General features: G+C 36.3%; 1 protein-coding gene across 4 annotated transcripts in view; it reads left to right on the top strand.

The window, feature by feature from the left end:
* The window catches only part of LOC132161127 (low-density lipoprotein receptor-related protein 8-like), a 174114-nt gene that overhangs the window by 137509 nt on the left and 16623 nt on the right, over window positions 1–19982 (top strand). For all 4 annotated transcript variants that reach the window (XM_059570940.1, XM_059570939.1, XM_059570938.1 and 1 more), the window contains exons 6-12: window positions 2374–2499; window positions 3396–3518; window positions 6533–6652; window positions 6910–7035; window positions 14995–15166; window positions 17870–18097; window positions 19269–19387. In XM_059570940.1, the coding sequence (XP_059426923.1) occupies window positions 2374–2499; window positions 3396–3518; window positions 6533–6652; window positions 6910–7035; window positions 14995–15166; window positions 17870–18097; window positions 19269–19387 (1014 nt within the window). The remainder of the gene's footprint in view (window positions 1–2373; window positions 2500–3395; window positions 3519–6532; window positions 6653–6909; window positions 7036–14994; window positions 15167–17869; window positions 18098–19268; window positions 19388–19982) is intronic.

The raw sequence follows: 19982 nt of genomic DNA, 5'->3' as shown, positions 1-19982 counted from the left end.
AAATACAGGACGATAGAATCAGAGTTAGTGAGCCATGAATATTTATTAATTTTAAATTTCAAGGATTTGTTTCTCCATGCGGCATAAGAAAACAAGCATGTGTTTGTTTGAGCACGTAAAATGAAAAAACAAAACCTCAAGCTGAAAACTCATTGTTGGCTTATGCGTTGTTAATGCAGAGCGAGTGCACACGTGTACAGTTTGTTCTAGCATGTGTGTGTTTATTGAGATAATGATGGTTTTTTTCCCCATGAGTTTATGACATGTAAATCTTCACAAACTATTGTGGTAGTGGCATGATAATGCGCTTGAGTCTTGGTGGTTGCTAGGCAACAAGTGTGTTTTGAGGTATGGCAGAGTGCCCTTGAGTAAGCGCTCGGTGAGTGTTTTCTCACTGTGAGGTTCTTGAAGGGGATTGTGCACCGTCCTCAAAATACTTGTATCTGTTCAAATAAATTTGTCTAATTTTGCATTGTATTTTATTAGACTATAAATAAGACCCATACATAGGGCCAGATTTGCATCGTTACCCTTTTAGAAACAGAACATATGGGAGGAGAGTATTAAAATGAATTGTGCAGCGCGATTTACTAACGTTTGTGCTCATTAAATTACTGGTAATTGCGTCATTATTTAACAGTAATTTCCCCTGTTTAGTAAATCTGTTCCATAGTCATATTTTTGAATCAGCTTTTGTTTTTAGTTTTCACATTTATTTTCACTTTCATTTTTAGCAATTTTGTTATGTGCTTTGTCATTTTTATTATTGTTTATTTATTAAAAAATTCAATTCATGTTCATTTTCAGTCTTATTTCAGTCCTTCAGTTCAACTTCATTTTAAATTTTAGCTTGGCTTAGGTATTGCATCTAATATTTTATTTCAGCTTTATTTCGGTCAACAACATTTTTAATAGTATTAGTTTTAGTTAATGATAACAGCACTGCAAGCATGCTTACTGTTTTAATAAAATTACAGCAACGACAATATGCTCAAACACTTCAATATTTAATAAATTATTACATATATGAATAATAACAAACTATGTTTCCACCAAGTACAGTTCAAAAGCCAAAATGGAGGTGATATTACAGATATAATTGATGCATTCATATATAATTTAACTAATAAACTAATATTACATGTAATTTTGCCTCTCAAGTGAATATATTTAGTTTGGGATATTTATTTTTACTGGAAAACAGGGCAAAGATATAGGTCAAATTGATCACGGTGAATGTTCTCTCTCCGCAGCTCCTCTTAAGTACACCGTATGAAAGATTAAAGGTTTTTTAAATGATGAATGTGAAAAATTTAAACCTTTCTTTGCCGAATAGCATATTTTTCTTTCTTCAGTGTGTTACCTTATGCCCCAGAGTAAGTTACTGATTGTTTTTAATGTTCAGAGCTTTTTTCTGAGGAAACTCTCTTGCAAATAAGCTATTGCCTTGAGATCTGACAGGAGGAAAAAGACCAAAACTTTTGCTGTTTCAGAGCTAAGGCTCACACACAGAAGTGCAATGGGTGATTTATTATAAAAGCGTGATGGTGCTCTAGTATGCATGTTTTTAACAGCTTTAACAACTCATGACTTTATCTTAGTCCTAAACTTGGCAGAATCTTTTATTTAAAGTGACATTTAAATTATACATTTGCGATAAACCGACATGCGTTTTAACGGGTGATCCTAATACTGATGTCTAGAGAGCTGGGTAATAAATTAAAGTTTTTTTTTATAGATATGTAATATTATATAGGGCCCTATTTTAACGATCTAAACGCAAAGTGTAAAACGCACAGCACAGGTGCACTCAGGGCGTGTCCAAATCCACTTTTGCTATTTTAATGATGGAAAAACGGTTGGCACGCCTGGGTGCATGTTTTAAACTGGTTGTCCCTATTTTCTTAATGAGAAATGGTTGTTTTTGGGGCGTAACGTGCAATAAACCAATCAGAGTCTCATCTTCCATTCCCTTTAGGAGCCAGTTGCACTCGTGTCATGACGGATTTGCTATTTACACAGCGGAATTTGGCAAACGCAAAGACAGAACGCGTCTCAGAGATGAAACGGAGCTGCTCACGTGCTAGCAAATAGATAGCCTAATTCTGATACATGTGATGACTATCCATTATGACATGTAGGCACATATATATATTAAGCCTTCAAAAAAATCTTATGCATTGCAATCCTTTAATTTGTTATATTTGGCATGTTTGTGGGCGCAAAAATGAGCGCAAATGCATTTGCTAATTAACTGGATGGGAAAATGCGAACGGCGCCGGACTGAAACTAGCAAACACACTTGCGCTGTGCCTTGATATATGTAGATGCAGGAATGATTGTCCTACATAAAGGTGTGTTTCTGTCCAACAGCTGTGCTGACCTGCCGTCCTGATGAGTTCCAGTGTGGCGATGGCTCCTGCATTCACGGCACAAAACAGTGTAACAAAGTGCACGACTGTCCTGATTTCAGCGACGAGGCTGGCTGCGTCAACAAAAGTGAGTAACTTCAACAATCTCCCTTTCGCCATCTCTCATTTGATCAGCCTCTTCATCTCTTCCCTCTTTTGACAGCATTTTCAGTGAAGATGAAAGAGTAGAGTGCACCCAATTATGTAGCCCCAATCAAGTTAACATTCACACGAAGCACTACAAGACCAAACAGATGTACCCCTACATGATTCCAGGGTTTCATGGCACACTTCCCATATGGCAACTTCAATCAAATTTACCTCAAAAGATTAATTATGCCATGGGGCTGTATCTGATTAGTGATGCATAACATGATTTAAGAAGAACATAGTTAGCAGCATTCTTTGTTGGTCCTAAAACTATTTATGTTCAGTATACAAAAATGTATTAAAATGATCAAAAATGCCAGTTTAAAAACGTAAGACGCAGCAGTCTAGTGCAGTGCAGAATGCCTCCTCTGCTATGTTGCCGTAAAATAAAATGAGAGACACATGCGGAAAGGTCAAACATGTCTGTCTAGTACACGTTTACATAGAAAAACAATTGAAAAGTTCAGTATTGAAATGGAAAAACACATTCTGTGTGAATGGCCCATTAAAGTATGACTCATGTTCTATATTCCAGATCTTCTTAAGCCATATATTTCAGTCTAATTCTCACACAGACCTATATTATTGGCTTTACAGGATTTAAATTCCATAGACTACTTTTATGGAGCTTTTATGTACTTGTTTTGAGCTTGACAGCCTCTTGTTACTATCTATTGTCATTGCACAGCAAAGAGCAAAATGAACATTCATGCAACGAGTGTCGCTTGAAATATGTTTTGTGTAATGGCAGTTCATGTTTTGTACTCTACATAATTTAGTTTTATTTATGTGGTACTCGTCAAAGATAAGAACTCTTTATTGTGTCCTTGACAGCCACCAAATGTGAAGGCCCGCTGAAGTTCATGTGTAAGAGCGGGGAATGTATCCATAGCGGTAAAGTGTGTGACAGTATCAAGGACTGCAAGGACTGGTCTGACGAGCCTGTGAAGGAGTGCGGTGAGTTCAGACACTTTTGCACAATTACACTATATAATTGTTTACTGGTACAACCATAGATTTGGGACTTTATTTTTAAAAAGGTATTATATAAGAATATTTTAGTGTGGGAAGTCAAGATTAAATTGCAAAAGTGATCTTGGATCAACTTTTTCCTTCTTTCTAGTAACTTTGAATTTGGAGATGGAATACTAAACCTAGTCCAGCATTTAAGCTTATAGGCAGTGTTGGTTTATTAAGGGCTTCACTTGATCAAGGGCCAACAACCCACATAGCGATCATTAAGATCAAAGTGTGAGTCTTCCCTCGGGTGCTGTCATACAAGGAGAACGTGTCCAGCATGTTTTCCTGCTCTCCAGAGAGAATGCCGGTTTCCATAGATCAGTCTTTCTCTCTGTTCTTGTCTTTCTTCATATCGTGGAATTGAAAATTGTCTTCAGCGGTCAGCTTAAACTGAATATGCCAGATTTGGGGGAGTGTGTAATTATTATTTTTTTTTTATGTTAAAATACCTTCTTCTCTCCAAGTTTAATGTATAGAGACAACTGTAGGTAAATCATTAATTGATCAGCTTCATGAAGAATATTAACACTCGTGGGAGTTTGAGCAGCTCAATATCTCAGCTTCTGGCTCAACAAGTAGTGCTGATTTGAAGCAGGATTGCATATTTTCCCAAGTAATGGCAGATGAAACATAAGGAGATATATACAAATACTGTAAAAACTCTTTATTATTAGTTAATTATACCTAATGGTATTATACAGTATTGAATCTTATTGCAAAGCCATGTTATTTTAGTATTTATAGTTTTATTACTATTTTGAATTTGGATGGCAATTTTATATATTCAGTTTTCATTTTAATCGGAATTATGATAGTCTTTGTGCTTTTGTCACTTTATTAGTTTTAAATATTATTATTAAGAGAGAATTTACTTGTATTTCAGTTTCAGTTTGCATTTTTGTTTTTAATTTATTTCCAGTTAGTAATTTTAGTGCTTCATTTTAGTCAAGGCAACAATATTAAGTTTTGCGCAATGCTTTTCACTTTTTTCATCTTAATATTTAAATTAACCAAAACAGTTTTTAATACTTTAATTTTAGTTAATGATAATAACCGTGTTTTAAAGTTTTGCATACTTGTCAAAGCAGTCAAATTTACAATTTAAAATGAGTGATCTGACCCGAACATTCGCATGGCATCAATATGGCAGGGTTTTTTTTTATAGACAGTTAGTCTACTCTTTTCCATCACACTGCAAAGAAAAAATGGCCAACTACTTGAATTTGCGCTTTTAGTCCCATGCCCAGAGACGCTGCATTCCGGCACTCACGAACAGATCCATGTGGCATCACTTGTCGCATAGATATTACACACTTCACCTTTTTAAGAAAAATATCTTATTAACTAAATGTTTGGATTGTTTCCCAACACCTTGCAGGAGTATGTTAATTTGCTCGAGATGGTATTTAGGAAATGCCAGCTCCTTGCTCAACTCTCCCTCTCTCTCTCTTTCTCCCTGTCCTCCTGGCTATGTTCACTCTTGTATCAATCCTTAATGTAAAATACATGGTCCCACAGTGGCTCTTCAGGATGGTGGTAATTTCCTTGTGGGTCGCTCCACTCAGCAGATGAGATTAGTGCAGGCACCTGACGCACGGCAGACGCCCCCCTCTGAGCCCAGTGCACTCTGGACTGGCTCCAAGTGGGCCACTGCAGCTATGCATGCTAAATCACTAGGACTGGTGCCAGGGATTACACTTCTACAATATTCACTAGTGCATCCTTTACTTGTTATACATGATTCATATGTGGCCTGGAGAAAATATTTACTTTCTTGTTTGTCGGATTGCGTCTCACTCACTTTTTGAGTGCACATTTCTCTTAGTCACGGTCCAGGTGTTTGCCCCGCCACTTCTCTTAGCCTGTCTCTTTTCATTCTACTTTTTCTTTTCTTTCCTGTGTTTCACTTGAACTTCCTGTGGTGTGCCTGTCCTCTGTCTATCTCCTGTTGCTCAGCTATTCTTTTCTTTCTCCCTTTCTATTGCTGTCTTTTTTCCTCCACCTGTCCACCTTTTTTTCTTTTTCTTTTTCCTTTTTATTTTTTTTCTGTCAGACTGGTTTATATGTCTCTTGTGTTCTACATGCACACCAAGACACACACTGACATCCACAAACTTTCTTTCTTATTTTTTCATTCATTCATTCATTTTACAGCTTGTTAATATTATTATTATTATTATTATTATTATTATTATTAGCTTTCAAAATTATAGTAATTAATACATTAATAATAGTCTATAATAATAAATGAAATAATAGTTTCTTTCTTTATATTTATATTATTTAGCATTATTATTATTATTATTATTATTATTATTTGCTTCTCAAAGAAACACTATAGAGGTGACTGGAAGTGGTATTTGGATGCTTTGCAGGCCAGATTCAAACCTGCATTACATGAATGCCATGAGTGAATGTATCCCAAGTGATAATCCTTATTCATAATCATTGATAGCCACAATTTGTTTGTAACTGAACGTGTGAAATGTCTGAATGACATTTGTGGTCTATGTTTTGAAAGTTTCAAGCTGAAAGTCTTTGTTAATTCACTGTAGATCTGTGGTAAAGTCCTAAATGGGTTAATGACACAAGATGGTCAAGTTTTCCTGTGGTAATTGTTGTAATAAAAGTTAAAAAGAGATGTTTAAACCAAGTAAAGAGTTCATCTCAGTTGGAAGAAAAGGTGCAACTCTCACTCTTGAAGAAAAAATTTGACAATAGCTGAAATATTACTTGTTCTACACAAAGTTCAATAAAATATTCTATATATCTTTTTATTAGGGTCAGAAAGAGCATTATATGCTATATATTTCAGAGATTATATAAAAGAGTGAAGCATGTGTATTCATGTTGTCAGCTGGTGTAAGGTTGCAGTGGGCACTTACCGTCCAATTCCTCCCGGGCACGTTGACCTTTGACACCACCTTTCTTGTTATTTTTTTCTGTCATAGGTCTGAATGAATGTGCCATCAACAATGGCGGCTGCTCTCACATATGTAAAGACCGTCAGATCGGCTATGAGTGTGAATGTCCCTCGGGCTACAAGCTCCTTGACAAGAAGACTTGTGGAGGTAGCACATATATATTATGTCAGATACCAACGTTTTGATGCTATGCAAGGCTATATTGTACCCACTGTTGTACAGGCATTGTGAACATCTATGATTTGTTTACTCTCAGCACCATCGCTTTGAAATTGATAGTAGACAAATCCCCAGATGGTGTTGCAAGCATCATTTATCTTGTCTGTGGACACTGCGCTACAAAAGCCTCTGCTCTCTGTGTATCCCTGCTCTGTTTCTAATGCTTTTCTGATGGTCCTCTCCAGACATAGATGAATGCGAGAACCCTGATGTCTGCAGTCAAATATGTGTCAACCTCAAAGGCGACTACAAATGTGAATGCTACGAGGGTTACGAGATGGACCCGGTTACCAAGACGTGTAAAGCAGTGGGTAAGATACGCCACACCAGCATCTCCATCCATCCCTGTTCAAAATGTACCTTTTTTGTTGTACATACTAATGGTGGGCACCAGTTTTAAAAAAAAAATTCAGAGAGCAAAAAATATTTTTCATTGTTTCTTTAAAAAATTTTATATTTTAAGCATTTTTTATTTTTTATTATTATTATAACTTTTTTGTCAATTAGTTGTTTCTTATCTTGAAGTTACAATTATTTCCAAAACTAACAAAACAAATAGTGGTACCATTTAAAAAGTAAAAAAAAATAATAATAATAATGCAATTAATAATATTAAATTATATTATTTTATTTATGATAAAAATCTTTATAATAAATACAGATAGATAAATACAAATAAAAACAATTTTTGTGTTTCCTTTTTTTTTTTTTTTTTTTTTTACGTAGTAGCGATGAAATAAAATGCTGTCAAAAATTGCATCATCTATTCTATTTATTCACTAGAGTGGTATTGGAGGACAGTATTTTTCTTGAAAATTCTTTATATTTGACAAGTGAGGGAGACAGTGAGGGGTTTTTTTCTGCTGGCTACTTGTTTGTTTAATGAAGAAGATGGGATGCTGCGGCATTGCATGCTTTGGAATCGTGAGGGTTTTTTGTACCTGATGAAGCTCATCTTTATTGTCCTTCATTTACCTGACCAGCCTGCGTAAAACTTCAGTGCATTTCCAGCACTCCCGATAGGCTGGATGACAGCTGGAGAAACACTGTCATTAAGTGCAGTGTGTAAAGCTGGCGAACAAAACCGTTCCCTCGGGCTAAAGAGCATACTGAAAACTTAGCGATTTCACTCTTCTGGAAATTGCATTCTGTTGGTATTGTGTTCAGGTCTGATATAGCTGTTTAAGTTTGTGTGGTCCATTTCAAGATCGATTGAATCTTAGTGCAAAGCAAGATAATGTACTATATATAGTGCATTGTGTGTGTTTTTATCGGAGGTAAAAAAAAAATTTGATAGTTTCTATCTTTGTATGGTTCTTCACACTAAAATCATAAAAGAAAAAAAAGAAAAAGCAATTAAATTATTTTAATAGCTTGATGTTATTGCCACAGGTCTATCTTTCAAAATGTAAAATAAATAACTTTTTTGTTCCCTTGCATAAGCATATCAGGCCGAGGCACATTAAAGATAAGAGGGAGGTGTGTTTTCCTATGCTGTGTTCACAGACTGGTTTTCTGGGCATGACAACCATTTTTCAGACACAACAGTAACTGCAAATATGACCTTTGGGTGCCAGTATGAGCTATAATGACATAGAGTGATATGAATAGAGATTCCAGAAAGTTATTTGTGTACGTATCAGCCTCAGCACCAAATTAAATAATTCTGCCATTTATTCTTCTATTCATGAGTCATCTACACATTTTGAGGAATACTGGTAATAATAGATGTTTTGACTTCCTCTGAAAGGGCAAATAAAAATATTCAAAATATCATCTTTTATGTTTCAAAGAAAAGAAAGTCATAAGGTTTTTAATGAAAAGTAAAGGATGATGCTAATTAAATTTGAGTGAACTTTATTTGCAATAACTGGCAATGAGTCTTTCACATCTCTGCGGAGGAATTTTGGCCCAATCTTCTTTGCAGAGTTGTTTTAATTCAGCCACATTGGAGGGTTTTCGAGCATGAAAGGACTGTTTAAGGTCATGTCACAGCATTTCAATCGGATTTAAGTCCAGACTTTGACTTGGCCACTCCAAAACCTTAAATTTGTTTTTCTTGAGCCATTCAGAGGTGGACTTGCTGGTGTGTTTGGGATCATTGTCCTGCTGCAGAACCCAAGTGCGCTTGAGCTTGAGGTCACAAACTGACAGTCGGACATTCTCCTTCAGGATTTTCTGAATGAGTGCAGAATTCATGGTTCCGTCAATTATGGCAGGTCGTCCAGGTCCTGAAGGCCATTACACTACCACCACCATGTTTGACTGTTGGTATGATGTTCTTTTTATGAAATGCTTTGTTGGTTTTATGCCAGATGTAATGGGACACGCACCTTACAAAAAGTTATTTTGTCTCATCAGTCCATAGAGTATTTGCCCAAAAGTCTTGGGTATAATCAAGATATTTTTTGGCAAATGTGAGACGAGCCTTTGTGTACTTTTTGGTCAGCAGTGGCTTTTACCTTGGAACTCTCCACCGGATTCTGTTTTTGCCCGATCTCTTTCTTATTGTTGAATCATGAACACTGACCTTAATTGAGGCAAGTGAGGCCTGCAGTTCTTTAGATGTTGTTCTGGGTTCTTTTATGACCTCCTGCATGAGGCATCGTTAAGTAATTTCGGTTGGCCAGCAACTCCTGGGAAGGTTCACCACCGTTCCAAGTTTTCTCCATTTGTGGATAATGGCTCTGACCGTGGCTCGCTGGAGTCCCAAAGCCTGAGAAAAGGCTTTATAACCTTTTCCAGACTAATACATGTCAGCTATTTTATTCTCATCTGTTCTTGATTTTCTTTAGATTGCGGGCATGGTGTTGCTTCACTTTGTCAGACAGGTTCTATTTAAGTCCCCAGGTGTGGCTAGTGAAATTTAACTCAGCTTTCAAAAATAATGTGGTTAAACACAGTTCTTTCATCATTTAACAGGAGGGGCCAATTAATTTGCCATATAGGGCCAGGTAGGTTTGGACAGTTTTCCCTTAATAAATGAAATCATCACTTCAAAACCACATTTTGTATTTACTTGCATTGTCTTTGTGTAATATTAAAATGTTTGTTAATGATCAGAATTTTTTAAGTGTGACAAATATGAAAAAAGGGGCGGGGGGGGGGGGGGGGGGCAAAAACCTTTTTACAGCACTATACCTGTGTGATGTTTAAAGTTATCAGGCAATTTAGCAACTTTGCACATTAATAAAAAAGAAAAATCAACTGATGTGTCTTTTACAAGACCTGTTTTTTGTGGTTGATCTTTTTAAAATACATGTTATTAATACATGTTATTAGCTTTTGAAATTCGAGATGCTGGAAAAGGCATGGAATTGATTAAAATCTTAAAGTCATAAAAATTACTATAACAAATAGCTATTTGCAGCTCTAAAATATTGGCTGTTTGAATCCTTATCTGTAAAATTTGAATGACAGGAGAAGTCATAGAGAAAGTGTGGGAACCCTGTGTCATGTGCCTCCAGCTCTCTGATAGGCCTGTCACATACTGTCATTATAAGTGTGAGGTAACTCACCTGTTGAGAGTAAATCTGAGCCGTGTAATTCGGCCTTAATGTGAGACTCAGCTGAGTGACATGATCGAGGGGGTTATGGGAAATGAGTGGCACTGGTATTTATTTTTTATTTATTTTTTTATGTCTGTTTCCTTTTTTTTTTCATTGTTACTTGTCAGTCAGGATGTAACACCCCCACATACATCATTTAATTATCTTCATGCTTTCACTCCCAACTGTTTTCCGACACCTCGCTTCCTATATAAAACTCTAGAAATTGATGAAACGGTGTCATGCTGTCTGTGCTCTGCACACTGGGACAGGCAGCCAGTCTGCGGTGTGGAACAGCTTGTGGAGGAAATCAAATACATGTTTGGATGTGTTGTGTTGTGTTTCTTTGGGACTGAGGGCTTGCGTTTATTTTATGAGCTGCCATTGTGAGCGGCTGAGGGATATTATTGGATGAAATGGTTGCAGAAGTGAAGCACAGTGGAGAATTGCAGTAAACATCGAGAAAGAAGCTCAAAGGCAGCGGCGACTGTCCTAATGTCTTGGAAGAAGCACAGTGTGTTTGGAGGGCTGAGACAAGCTGTTCATCAAAAACATGAATGATATGATGGCACATCATAAAAGGATAATTGTGGATCTCCAATAAGTTTAAACCATAAACTGGACAGTCCTTGACTTATTGTCGCCACTGTGGCCTTGGGAAAAACATATTGTAAGGCAACTGTTTTTGAGGTTGCCTTTTTTATGTTGTAATACTTATTTTATTATTAAAGTTAAAACATGCCAGGAAATGCCTTGATTAGAACAAAAAATCTGCCAGTATCTGCAGAATTAATTTTTGTGATAATTGATATTAAGAACTTATTCATTTCATTTTCTACATTTTGACACAATAATAAATACATTGGATTGTTTAATTATTAGCAACAATTAAAAATCTATGTGCATTAGGAATATTTATTGTTATAAAGAATAGTAGTAATAGTAGTAGTTATTATTATTATTATTAACAACAAAAAGAAGAACAATAAATATGTATAATTCACATGGTTAATTTTGTGTAATATTGTATAAAAGAATGTTAGTTATTTTAAGTAGTAGTAGTACTAGTATGAAAATCAGCAATGCATGCATGGTTAATGATATTCTATATAATAATGATAATATATATTATCATTATTATTATTAGAGTATTAACAAAACAAGCTAGTTCAGTAAATATACATAATGTTAATAGTTATTGTTATTTTAAGTAACATTATTTGTTGTAGTTCTGTTTGATACAGCTAGTGGCACAGAAATTTAATTTAATTTTTTAAAATTAATTTATGTACTGTAGTTTGGACACAGGATATACTTGATTTTTAACACTTCAGCATGTTTTAAGGATTACAGTAACATGTTTTATAAGTTCTTTGTAATAAAGGATCAAGGCAGTTTAAGAGATCATCCTTTTGCTTAAAAAACCCTTTAGTCAGCGATGCTTCACCTTCAGGGTGAAGATGCTTCGAGAACATATGGCCATCTGAGAAAGTGCTGATTTATGCATTTCTCAAAAGTAGTTGTCATGACACCAAAGATGGTCAGCATGCTACTTTATGTAAATGTAATGCCGCTCAGCTGAAGCTGGAAGTGACATTGCTCTCTCTGTATCTCTTTCTCTCTTTCTCATCCTCACTTTCTAAGATTGATAATTCCAGCAGATGGGTAAGAATGATTGAATCTGGACTCTTGTTGAAAATGAAAAATATTTGCTGACGATACAGTGGTCCATGAGGGCTTTTTGAAGTGCAGCAGGAAGTGCTCTCTCTCTCCAACACAATCTGGAAGGGCTTTCCACCCACCTGTCCAACTCACAAGCATTGCTCAGCGCCTCAGCAATACCAGTATTTGGCTTAGACCAGATCAAGTATGAAAGAGGGAGGCAGGAAGGAAGAGAAAAGAGATCTCATCCATTAGCTCCACTCATCTTCTCTATATCCCGGCCAAACCTGACCACGCAGCACCTGATCCTCATTATGCTTGCTCAATATCTCTCTCTCCTTCACCCCCTGCACTTTTATCTATTTTTGCACTCTTTTTTTTTTTTTTTTTTTGTCTCTAACACTTGGCATCCGTGGATCATACAGTCTTATGAAGGAAGCTTTTGCTGATAGGACAGTAAAAAAAAAAAAACAATAATTCTCTATGAACTCCGGTATTTGTTTCTTTACAATTACTGTTGAAAATGTTGAGTTCAGTATTTGTATTATTATTCTTCTTTTTTAAAGTTAACTCTTTAATTCAGCAAGGACACATTATTGAATTGATTGAAAGTGGAGGTAAATGCATTCATAATATTACTAAAAAGTAATATCTTATATAAAAGCTGAATTTGTGATATCAAAGTCAAAGTCAAAAGTCAAAGTATCTTTATTTGTCTCCCCAAGGAGAAATTCGTTTTGGATATAGGGAAAAATATCAACATTAATCATATTTTTATCTTGATGACAAAATGACCAAATTGAAATGTTTTGAAGAGGATCGTGTGACAAGCCTGGAGTAATGGATGCAGAAAATTAAGCTTTGCCATCAGAGAAATGAATTACATTTTAAAATATATTTAAATAGAGAACAGTTATTACAAAAAGATGCAGTCCTTGTTCGCCTACTTTTAAAACATTTAAAAACATTTTTACTGTCCCCAAACTTCTGAGCACAAAATGTATTTATATTGTATTGTATCATATTATATTATATTATATTATCATTTAATATTAATAAGGGGGAAAAACCTGCCTTAGGTGGTAAGTTACATAGTTTTGGAACTGCTTAGACCATATAATAAAAACAAGTGTTCACTTTTTTTTTTATAATATCTTTAAAAAATAACTTCTAGTTGCTTGTGGCATGCAACTCACTATCACTGTTGAGAAGAAGCCAGATTGTGGGACAATCACATTATATCCTCTACAGCAATACAAATCGTGTGATGTCTGGATGCGACGAGCTTATTAAAGATGAAAAGCTGAATGAAAGTATAATAGAGGGCATAGGAAGGGTACAATGAGGGTTGGGAGAACAGATTTTTCCTCCGGATCGTAGCGTTAATGTGATGTGAGCAGGTGACGAGATGAAAATGAATTACACCCATATCAAGTAGGTTTGAAGGGGGAGCTGGAGGGGACCAAGTGACTCAGAAATGGAGAGAGTGCCCTTGCTGCTACATAGAGGATAAACTAATAGGGTCAGTGATATTCTGTGTTGGCATGACTGAGCACCAAATGGCAGTGACTAAGCTCCCCAACAGTACACACACTCATCTCCATACACGCCTCAGTGCAGGGTAAATAACTGGAAGCTCTCAAACCCACTTCGGCCACATGTCACTAACCTGGAAACCTGAATCACACACAGCATTTATGTGTAAATTAATGCTGCAGTTTATATTTAGGCACACAAATAAGTGCTTCTGCTCTGCAAATTAAATGAGCAATAAAAAAATTCAGTCAGTGATTTTATGCACACAAATGGGTTCACTTGTGCGAGTCATATGCTTATTTTTTTGTGCCTTTCTAATTAATACATAGTATGAGTGCACTAAATCAGCCACTATGCTTGTTTAAATAAAATATGCACTAATTTGTTTACTCATCTGAGAAGACTGCAGTTTTTTTATGGCAGTACTTGAAGTGCCAGCTCTCTTTAGCTACTTTCTCACAACATTTGCATTCAGGCAAGTGTAATCATTTAAATGATAAAATATTCCTCTCTGGGAGCATTTTAATCATTTGAGGTTTAGTGTGTTTTTATTTATTTATTTTTTACCTTTGCCCGGTAGCACATATACGCACTTATAACAGTGGAATCCAACACAAACACATTCGTGTTGTCAGCTCTTGTGTTGGTAGATTGCGTGTTGGAGTGAAATTATTCTCAGCAATAATTTATTTTCATTTCAACTTTGTCCTAGAGGTTTATAATAAAATTCCTTAGAAGAAAAACAAAAACAAATTAAACAATTGTTAGCATACAGTAAGAGTATAGAGCTATGAAATGGACATGAATGGCATACTTCAGATAATTTAGTTTTACGAGTGTGAGAAGCATTTTTTTTTATATATATATATATAATTGGAAATATTTTAATTTGTGTAATGGTAGTAAAGAACAACAATACGAGTCAGGATGAGACACTAAGAGCCAGATTCACTAAACAGGGCAAATTAGCAAATGGCTAAAATACCAGTAAATTGACGAGAGCAAACATTAGTAAACTGCATTGCATGATTAATTTTAAAACTCTTCTCCCATAAATTTTCCATCTGAAAGGGAAACAAATTAATATTCAGTAAGATCAGGCGCAATAATAACTGTGTCCATGCATTTTCTGCACGGTGCGAATACACTGCACTACTATTTTAACACTTAAGATTTTTTAAGCTGTTAATAAATCTGGTCCCATAAGTTTATATTTGTTTGTTTTTTAAGTCAGGTCTACATTTATTTATTGGTTCATATCTTAATTATATCCCAAAAATTTGATTTCTCAAACTGAAGGAGATTCATGTGAAATTCTGGGGTCTGTTTTTGATTGAAGGTGAATTAAAACAATTGTGAAGTTAAAGAAACTCATTTGGACTTCTTTGTCCTGTTTTTAATGATTTTTCTGATGTTGATTATCTCAAAATGGACTAATATTGATTGGTTTATCAGCTCAGTCATCTGTTAGGAGGATCCCAAGATAACAAGTGAGCTGATGAACTTTTTCTTTTTTCCTCCTAGGTAAAAGCCCATATCTCATGTTTACTAACCGACATGAGATTCTGCGCATTAACCTGGTGAAGAAGGACTATACGCAAGTAGTGCCCACCCTGAAGAACGCTGTGGCACTAGATGTGGACGTGAGCACCAACAAGATGTACTGGTGTGACCTCTACCATCGCAAGATCTTCAGGTATACACAACATTACAGCATGTTCCATTTCTCCAACTTGACAGCTATTTAATCTTTGTTTAAGAAGGATCATTTTCAATTAGTGCTCAACACTTTGGTAGGAGGAGACAGTGCAGTGTTGAAACCCTCTTTTGAGAACCTCTCCTGCCTCCTCTCAGCTGGCAGATATTAAATGCATGAGAACAGCTGCCATAAACTTCCTGGAAATGTTCTCACAGCAACAAGCATCATGGATTGAGAGATCCATGCATATTTCACAGATTTTTCTCGGGTTTACTTGGTCTAATAAGTGATAGAGGGTTGATAGACTGACATAGACATCCTCACAACATGTGAAAAATTGATAAAACTTATTTTGAGAGTATATATCTTGAATTCCTTCAGTTTCCCACCCCTGTCACTCCATGCCTACCTAAAGACTTTCTCAGATATTTTTGTCCTCATTTCAGGACATTTGTCTTGAATAAGCACTACCAGCCGATTAACAAAGTCATCTTATCAGTCGGACATCAGCTTGTCACACTGCCTGCCTGTGCTACAACAGCAACTGGAAAACTTGACCAACGTTTGTCCTTTACTGTCCCAGTGTGCGTGCTGGCCCGTCATGCTATGGTCTCCACCTCACTTCCTGAATCGCTCTGAGTCACATCAGCCTCTAGGACCATCTCTAAATCATTTCAACCGCACCATATGCTTCCCATAATTTACCTCCAATAATATTGCGTCCCATTACTCATGCCCACTCCCCTCAGGAGAGCTTGTGTTAGAACGACGTACGACAGTTCATTATCACTTTATAAACCCCTCAGATGAGCACTCAGAAGAATGGAAATACTTCTGCTTGTCTGGAGGGAGTTTAATTTATGTGTGTGCTCCCTGACAGAGAGAGTGGCATGAATTGATGGTTATGGTGAAGTCGGTGTAGATGTCAGGTGACAGCGGAAACCTCAAATGAGGCATATCAGTTTTAAGGGCCATTATTGGGTTATCTACACTTACTGTAGGTTTGCTTGAAACTGGCATGTGTATTATAAGTGTTGAGTGGTTATTGATCTGTTTTGTTTACACAGTGGTTCTCTAGCATGAGAGGTCAAAACCTCTCTTTCAGCGTAAAGGTTTATAGATTAATGTTGGGTTTATTGCTTTGATTAATTTCAATTAACATCATTTTGGGTTAATGTGATGCAAGGCTTCTGCTGTAATTAAGATGTCAGAGGGAACCCAAACCCAGCCAATTAAACAGACAGTTTGTTGCTCTTGTTGATCAAATACATCATTGTTTGATCCTGGTGTGTGAACAAAGCACCATGCGGTTTTGGCTTTGATAGATGTTTGACTCCCTTTAACTTGTAATAGTGTTGTAACCCGACATGATTTAGCAATTGATAAGCAACAGGACATTGTATCAATACTACTATTATATATTATTATTATATTAATTTTGTTGCTTTGCTTTAAATAGCCCTGTCTACAGAGACATTAATTCAGTGAAATATGTGATTGGCAGTGATTGTGTCGCATCGTTCAGCATTTTTCTGACATTTTTGCTGAAATGCAAGGATGTCATGATGTTATAATTTATGCATGTCATGTAGCTGATGGGTTCGGTCTATAACTGACTGTAGTCATGTGTTTATTTTGTATTATCAGTATAATGAATATAAAAAAGAATGCCACTGTACTGATGACGTCACATTATATTGACAATCTCATCATGTTTAGTCACTTCTGTTTAAGTGGAGAGCTCTTTATTTTTTATCCTTGTTTTGTATCATTTGTGAATCATCAGTGTTTGAAAGGATCCAGGAGACCTGTTCCTATTAATAGAGCTCCTATTCAAGCCAATGAAAGCATAAGAGAAATATTCCATGACTGCTATTGCCTCTGTCCTTGCGATTCACTTAAGATCCTCTCTGAAAAGAATGTCTCAAAGTGGAGATGGACCCATGTTGATGGCTGTTGAAGCAGCATCTGTTAAAGGCACTAGGTGACTGCAAATGGAAAATTACCAGGTTTTATTACACTGCTCTGTGGAATACTTGATTCTGATTGGTCAGTCGCGACATTCCGAGGTATGTTATCCCTAGATAACAACCGGTTAAAAGCAAATAACAGGCTCATCCGGGTAACAGCAGTCGGCGCTGTACTCTTGCCTAAATAATTTTTTCTTGGTGGAAGCTTTACGTTTGTTTAGCTAATAACATATTAGAATTCAATTTAAAATGGTGTACAATTATTTAATAATGTCATCCTGGTATCGCGGACTCATTCTTGTTTCATTCAAACGCAGCTGCTGCCATTTTGCTCTGATTGTTTTGTACACTGTAATGGATTATAAGAGAACTAACAAACTGGTAAGGTTTTATGTATAGAGTTAGATCATAAGATCAGTCACATCAGATTTCACCAGGCTTCAAAGAGCTATCAGATCTACTTCACTGTACGTCATTCTATCTTTCAAGAGACAGGAAAAGTCACAGCCATTTTGTCCTATAATTGTTCTCTGAGAAATATGCAGATGTTGCCTTACTTTGCTGCCTGTTTGTACGTAAACAGCAGCTGGGAGGGTCAGCTATTTATATTGTGCTTATTCTGCATGATTCTGGTGGATGCATCTAGTATTTTGTGATTGTTTATGAATAGATAGATACACCTGCTTAAATGCTTTGGATGTAGATAAACAGTGTGCTTGTTCCTCTTTAGTGCATACATCAACAAAGCCAGCGAAGCTTCTCAGCAGATCACGCTCATAGACACTGCGCTACATTCCCCAGAGGGCTTAGCAGTGGACTGGGTCCATAAGAACATCTACTGGACTGACTCTGGAGACAAAACTATCTCAGTCGCGACTGGTGATGGCAAGAAAAGGAAGGTGTTGATCTACACAGAGCTCGGGGAACCACGTGCCATCGCTGTTGACCCACGACAAGGGTAATGAGATAATATTTATAATCAAGCCAAAAATGGTTCTCAACACCCTGGGGAAAATATTAAGCCTCCTCCATCCAGTCTTTTTTTTAACCCCTTTATTGCATTAAATAATAATGAATAACATAAATATGATGTACATTGCATGATATGTGTCAACACCCCAAGATTTTTAAAGCCTTGTCAAAGTTTCCTTCACTTTGTATGTATCATTTTCTTTTACTGGCATTCATCATGATGAATCTTTCCCCTCAGGGGTCTTTTCACCATATTACAGAAGTAGAAGAGCATGAAAAACATGCAAATGAGTCTCAAGCTGGTCGGCATACCAGCTAATTGTTGCCTGTGGGTAAAGTGCCCACTTCACTCTTATTGAACCAGAGCTATGTACTGACATTTTTTAATGAGCATACTCTCACTTATTCATCTTGATTTTTGACAGGTGATGAGCATTGAAGTTTCAAGGCCATTGGAGCCTTCTAATTTTCCTCTTAACTGCATCTGCTTTATTTGTTAACATGAAGCTTTTGAGGCCCAAACAAAGGGAACTCCCAAGAGGTCCGCAAATTTGTGCAGAATTGTAATAAAGTCATTCACAAAATTTTATATCACCCACCCCTACATTTAATAGGAATTTTGGATAAAGTACTTGAATGCAGTACAGTATTCCACCGATTTTCAGCTTCAAAGATGACTTAAAGTGGACGAATCTTTGAAATATTTTACTGGTTAGAAATTGAGTAAAATATGTTTTATAACACTTATTTTTAAAGGGATAGTTCACCCAAAAAATTTTATTGTAATCTTTTACTCACCCTCATGTCGTTCCAAACCTGTACGAGTTGCTTTCTTATGTTGAACATAACATTTGGTGGTTGCCACTGACTTCTAAAATAGGGAAAAAAATACTATGGAAGTCAATGGCAACCACCAACTGTTTGCTTACCAGCAATCTTCAAAATATCTTCTTTTATGTTAAACATAAGAAAGCAACTCGTACAGGTTTGGAACGACATGAGGGTGAGTAAATGATGACAGAACTTTAAATTCTGGGTGAACTATCCCTTTAATCCTCGTCCAGTAAATAGCAAACTGGAAAAATGATGGATTCAAAAAGGTTGAGAACCACTAGATCTGTCCATGCTTAACATTTTGTTTGTTTTGATCCCCTCAGGTTCATGTACTGGTCAGATTGGGGAACGCTGGCTAAGATCGAAAAAGCCGGAATGAACGGAGTGGATCGACAAGTTCTGGTTTCAGAGAGGATCGAGTGGCCCAATGGGATTGCGCTCGGTAAAACACCATTTGAACGTTTTGCAGTTCAGTTTTTCCATTCAGATCAAAAGTATTCAAATACAGACAAAATAGAGAAAAACACACTGGAGAATAGCAAAAAAGACAACAAAAGATAAAAGAGAAACAGCAGACAGCAAAACAAAGCATATCATACCGAAAAGCAAGACACACGAGATCTGCGTTTGCCATCATTACAAGAGACATCCACCAAAATACTAGAGGAGAAAGAAAAAAAAGTGAGGCAGGAGGAGAAGAAAGAGTGTTAATAATGAAGAGCAGCCTCCTGTGGCCAACAGGGCTTTGAATCATTCACCTTCATTGTTTCTCATCAATCAACCGTCAGTTTGGGAAAAACTAAATGGAATTGCTCAAGTAACGCTGTCAATATCACCATCATTTCTCTGGCTTGCTTAATATGAAAACCATTTGAAAAAGCAGTTATGGTAGACAGATTAAAAAAAAATACAAAAAGATATTGACCAAAAAGGTGGATTTGAGAATTGCCAAGTCTGTGAAGAAACAAAATAGTTTTATAATGGGAAAAGCAACCTTGCAGAGCAGTGAGATTTAGAAGTGCGTTGTTGCATTTTTA

This window comes from Carassius carassius, chromosome 17 (assembly GCF_963082965.1).
Source record: "Carassius carassius chromosome 17, fCarCar2.1, whole genome shotgun sequence".
NCBI classification, from domain to species: Eukaryota; Metazoa; Chordata; class Actinopteri; order Cypriniformes; family Cyprinidae; genus Carassius; species Carassius carassius.
This window is presented reverse-complemented; position numbering and strand designations above follow the sequence as displayed.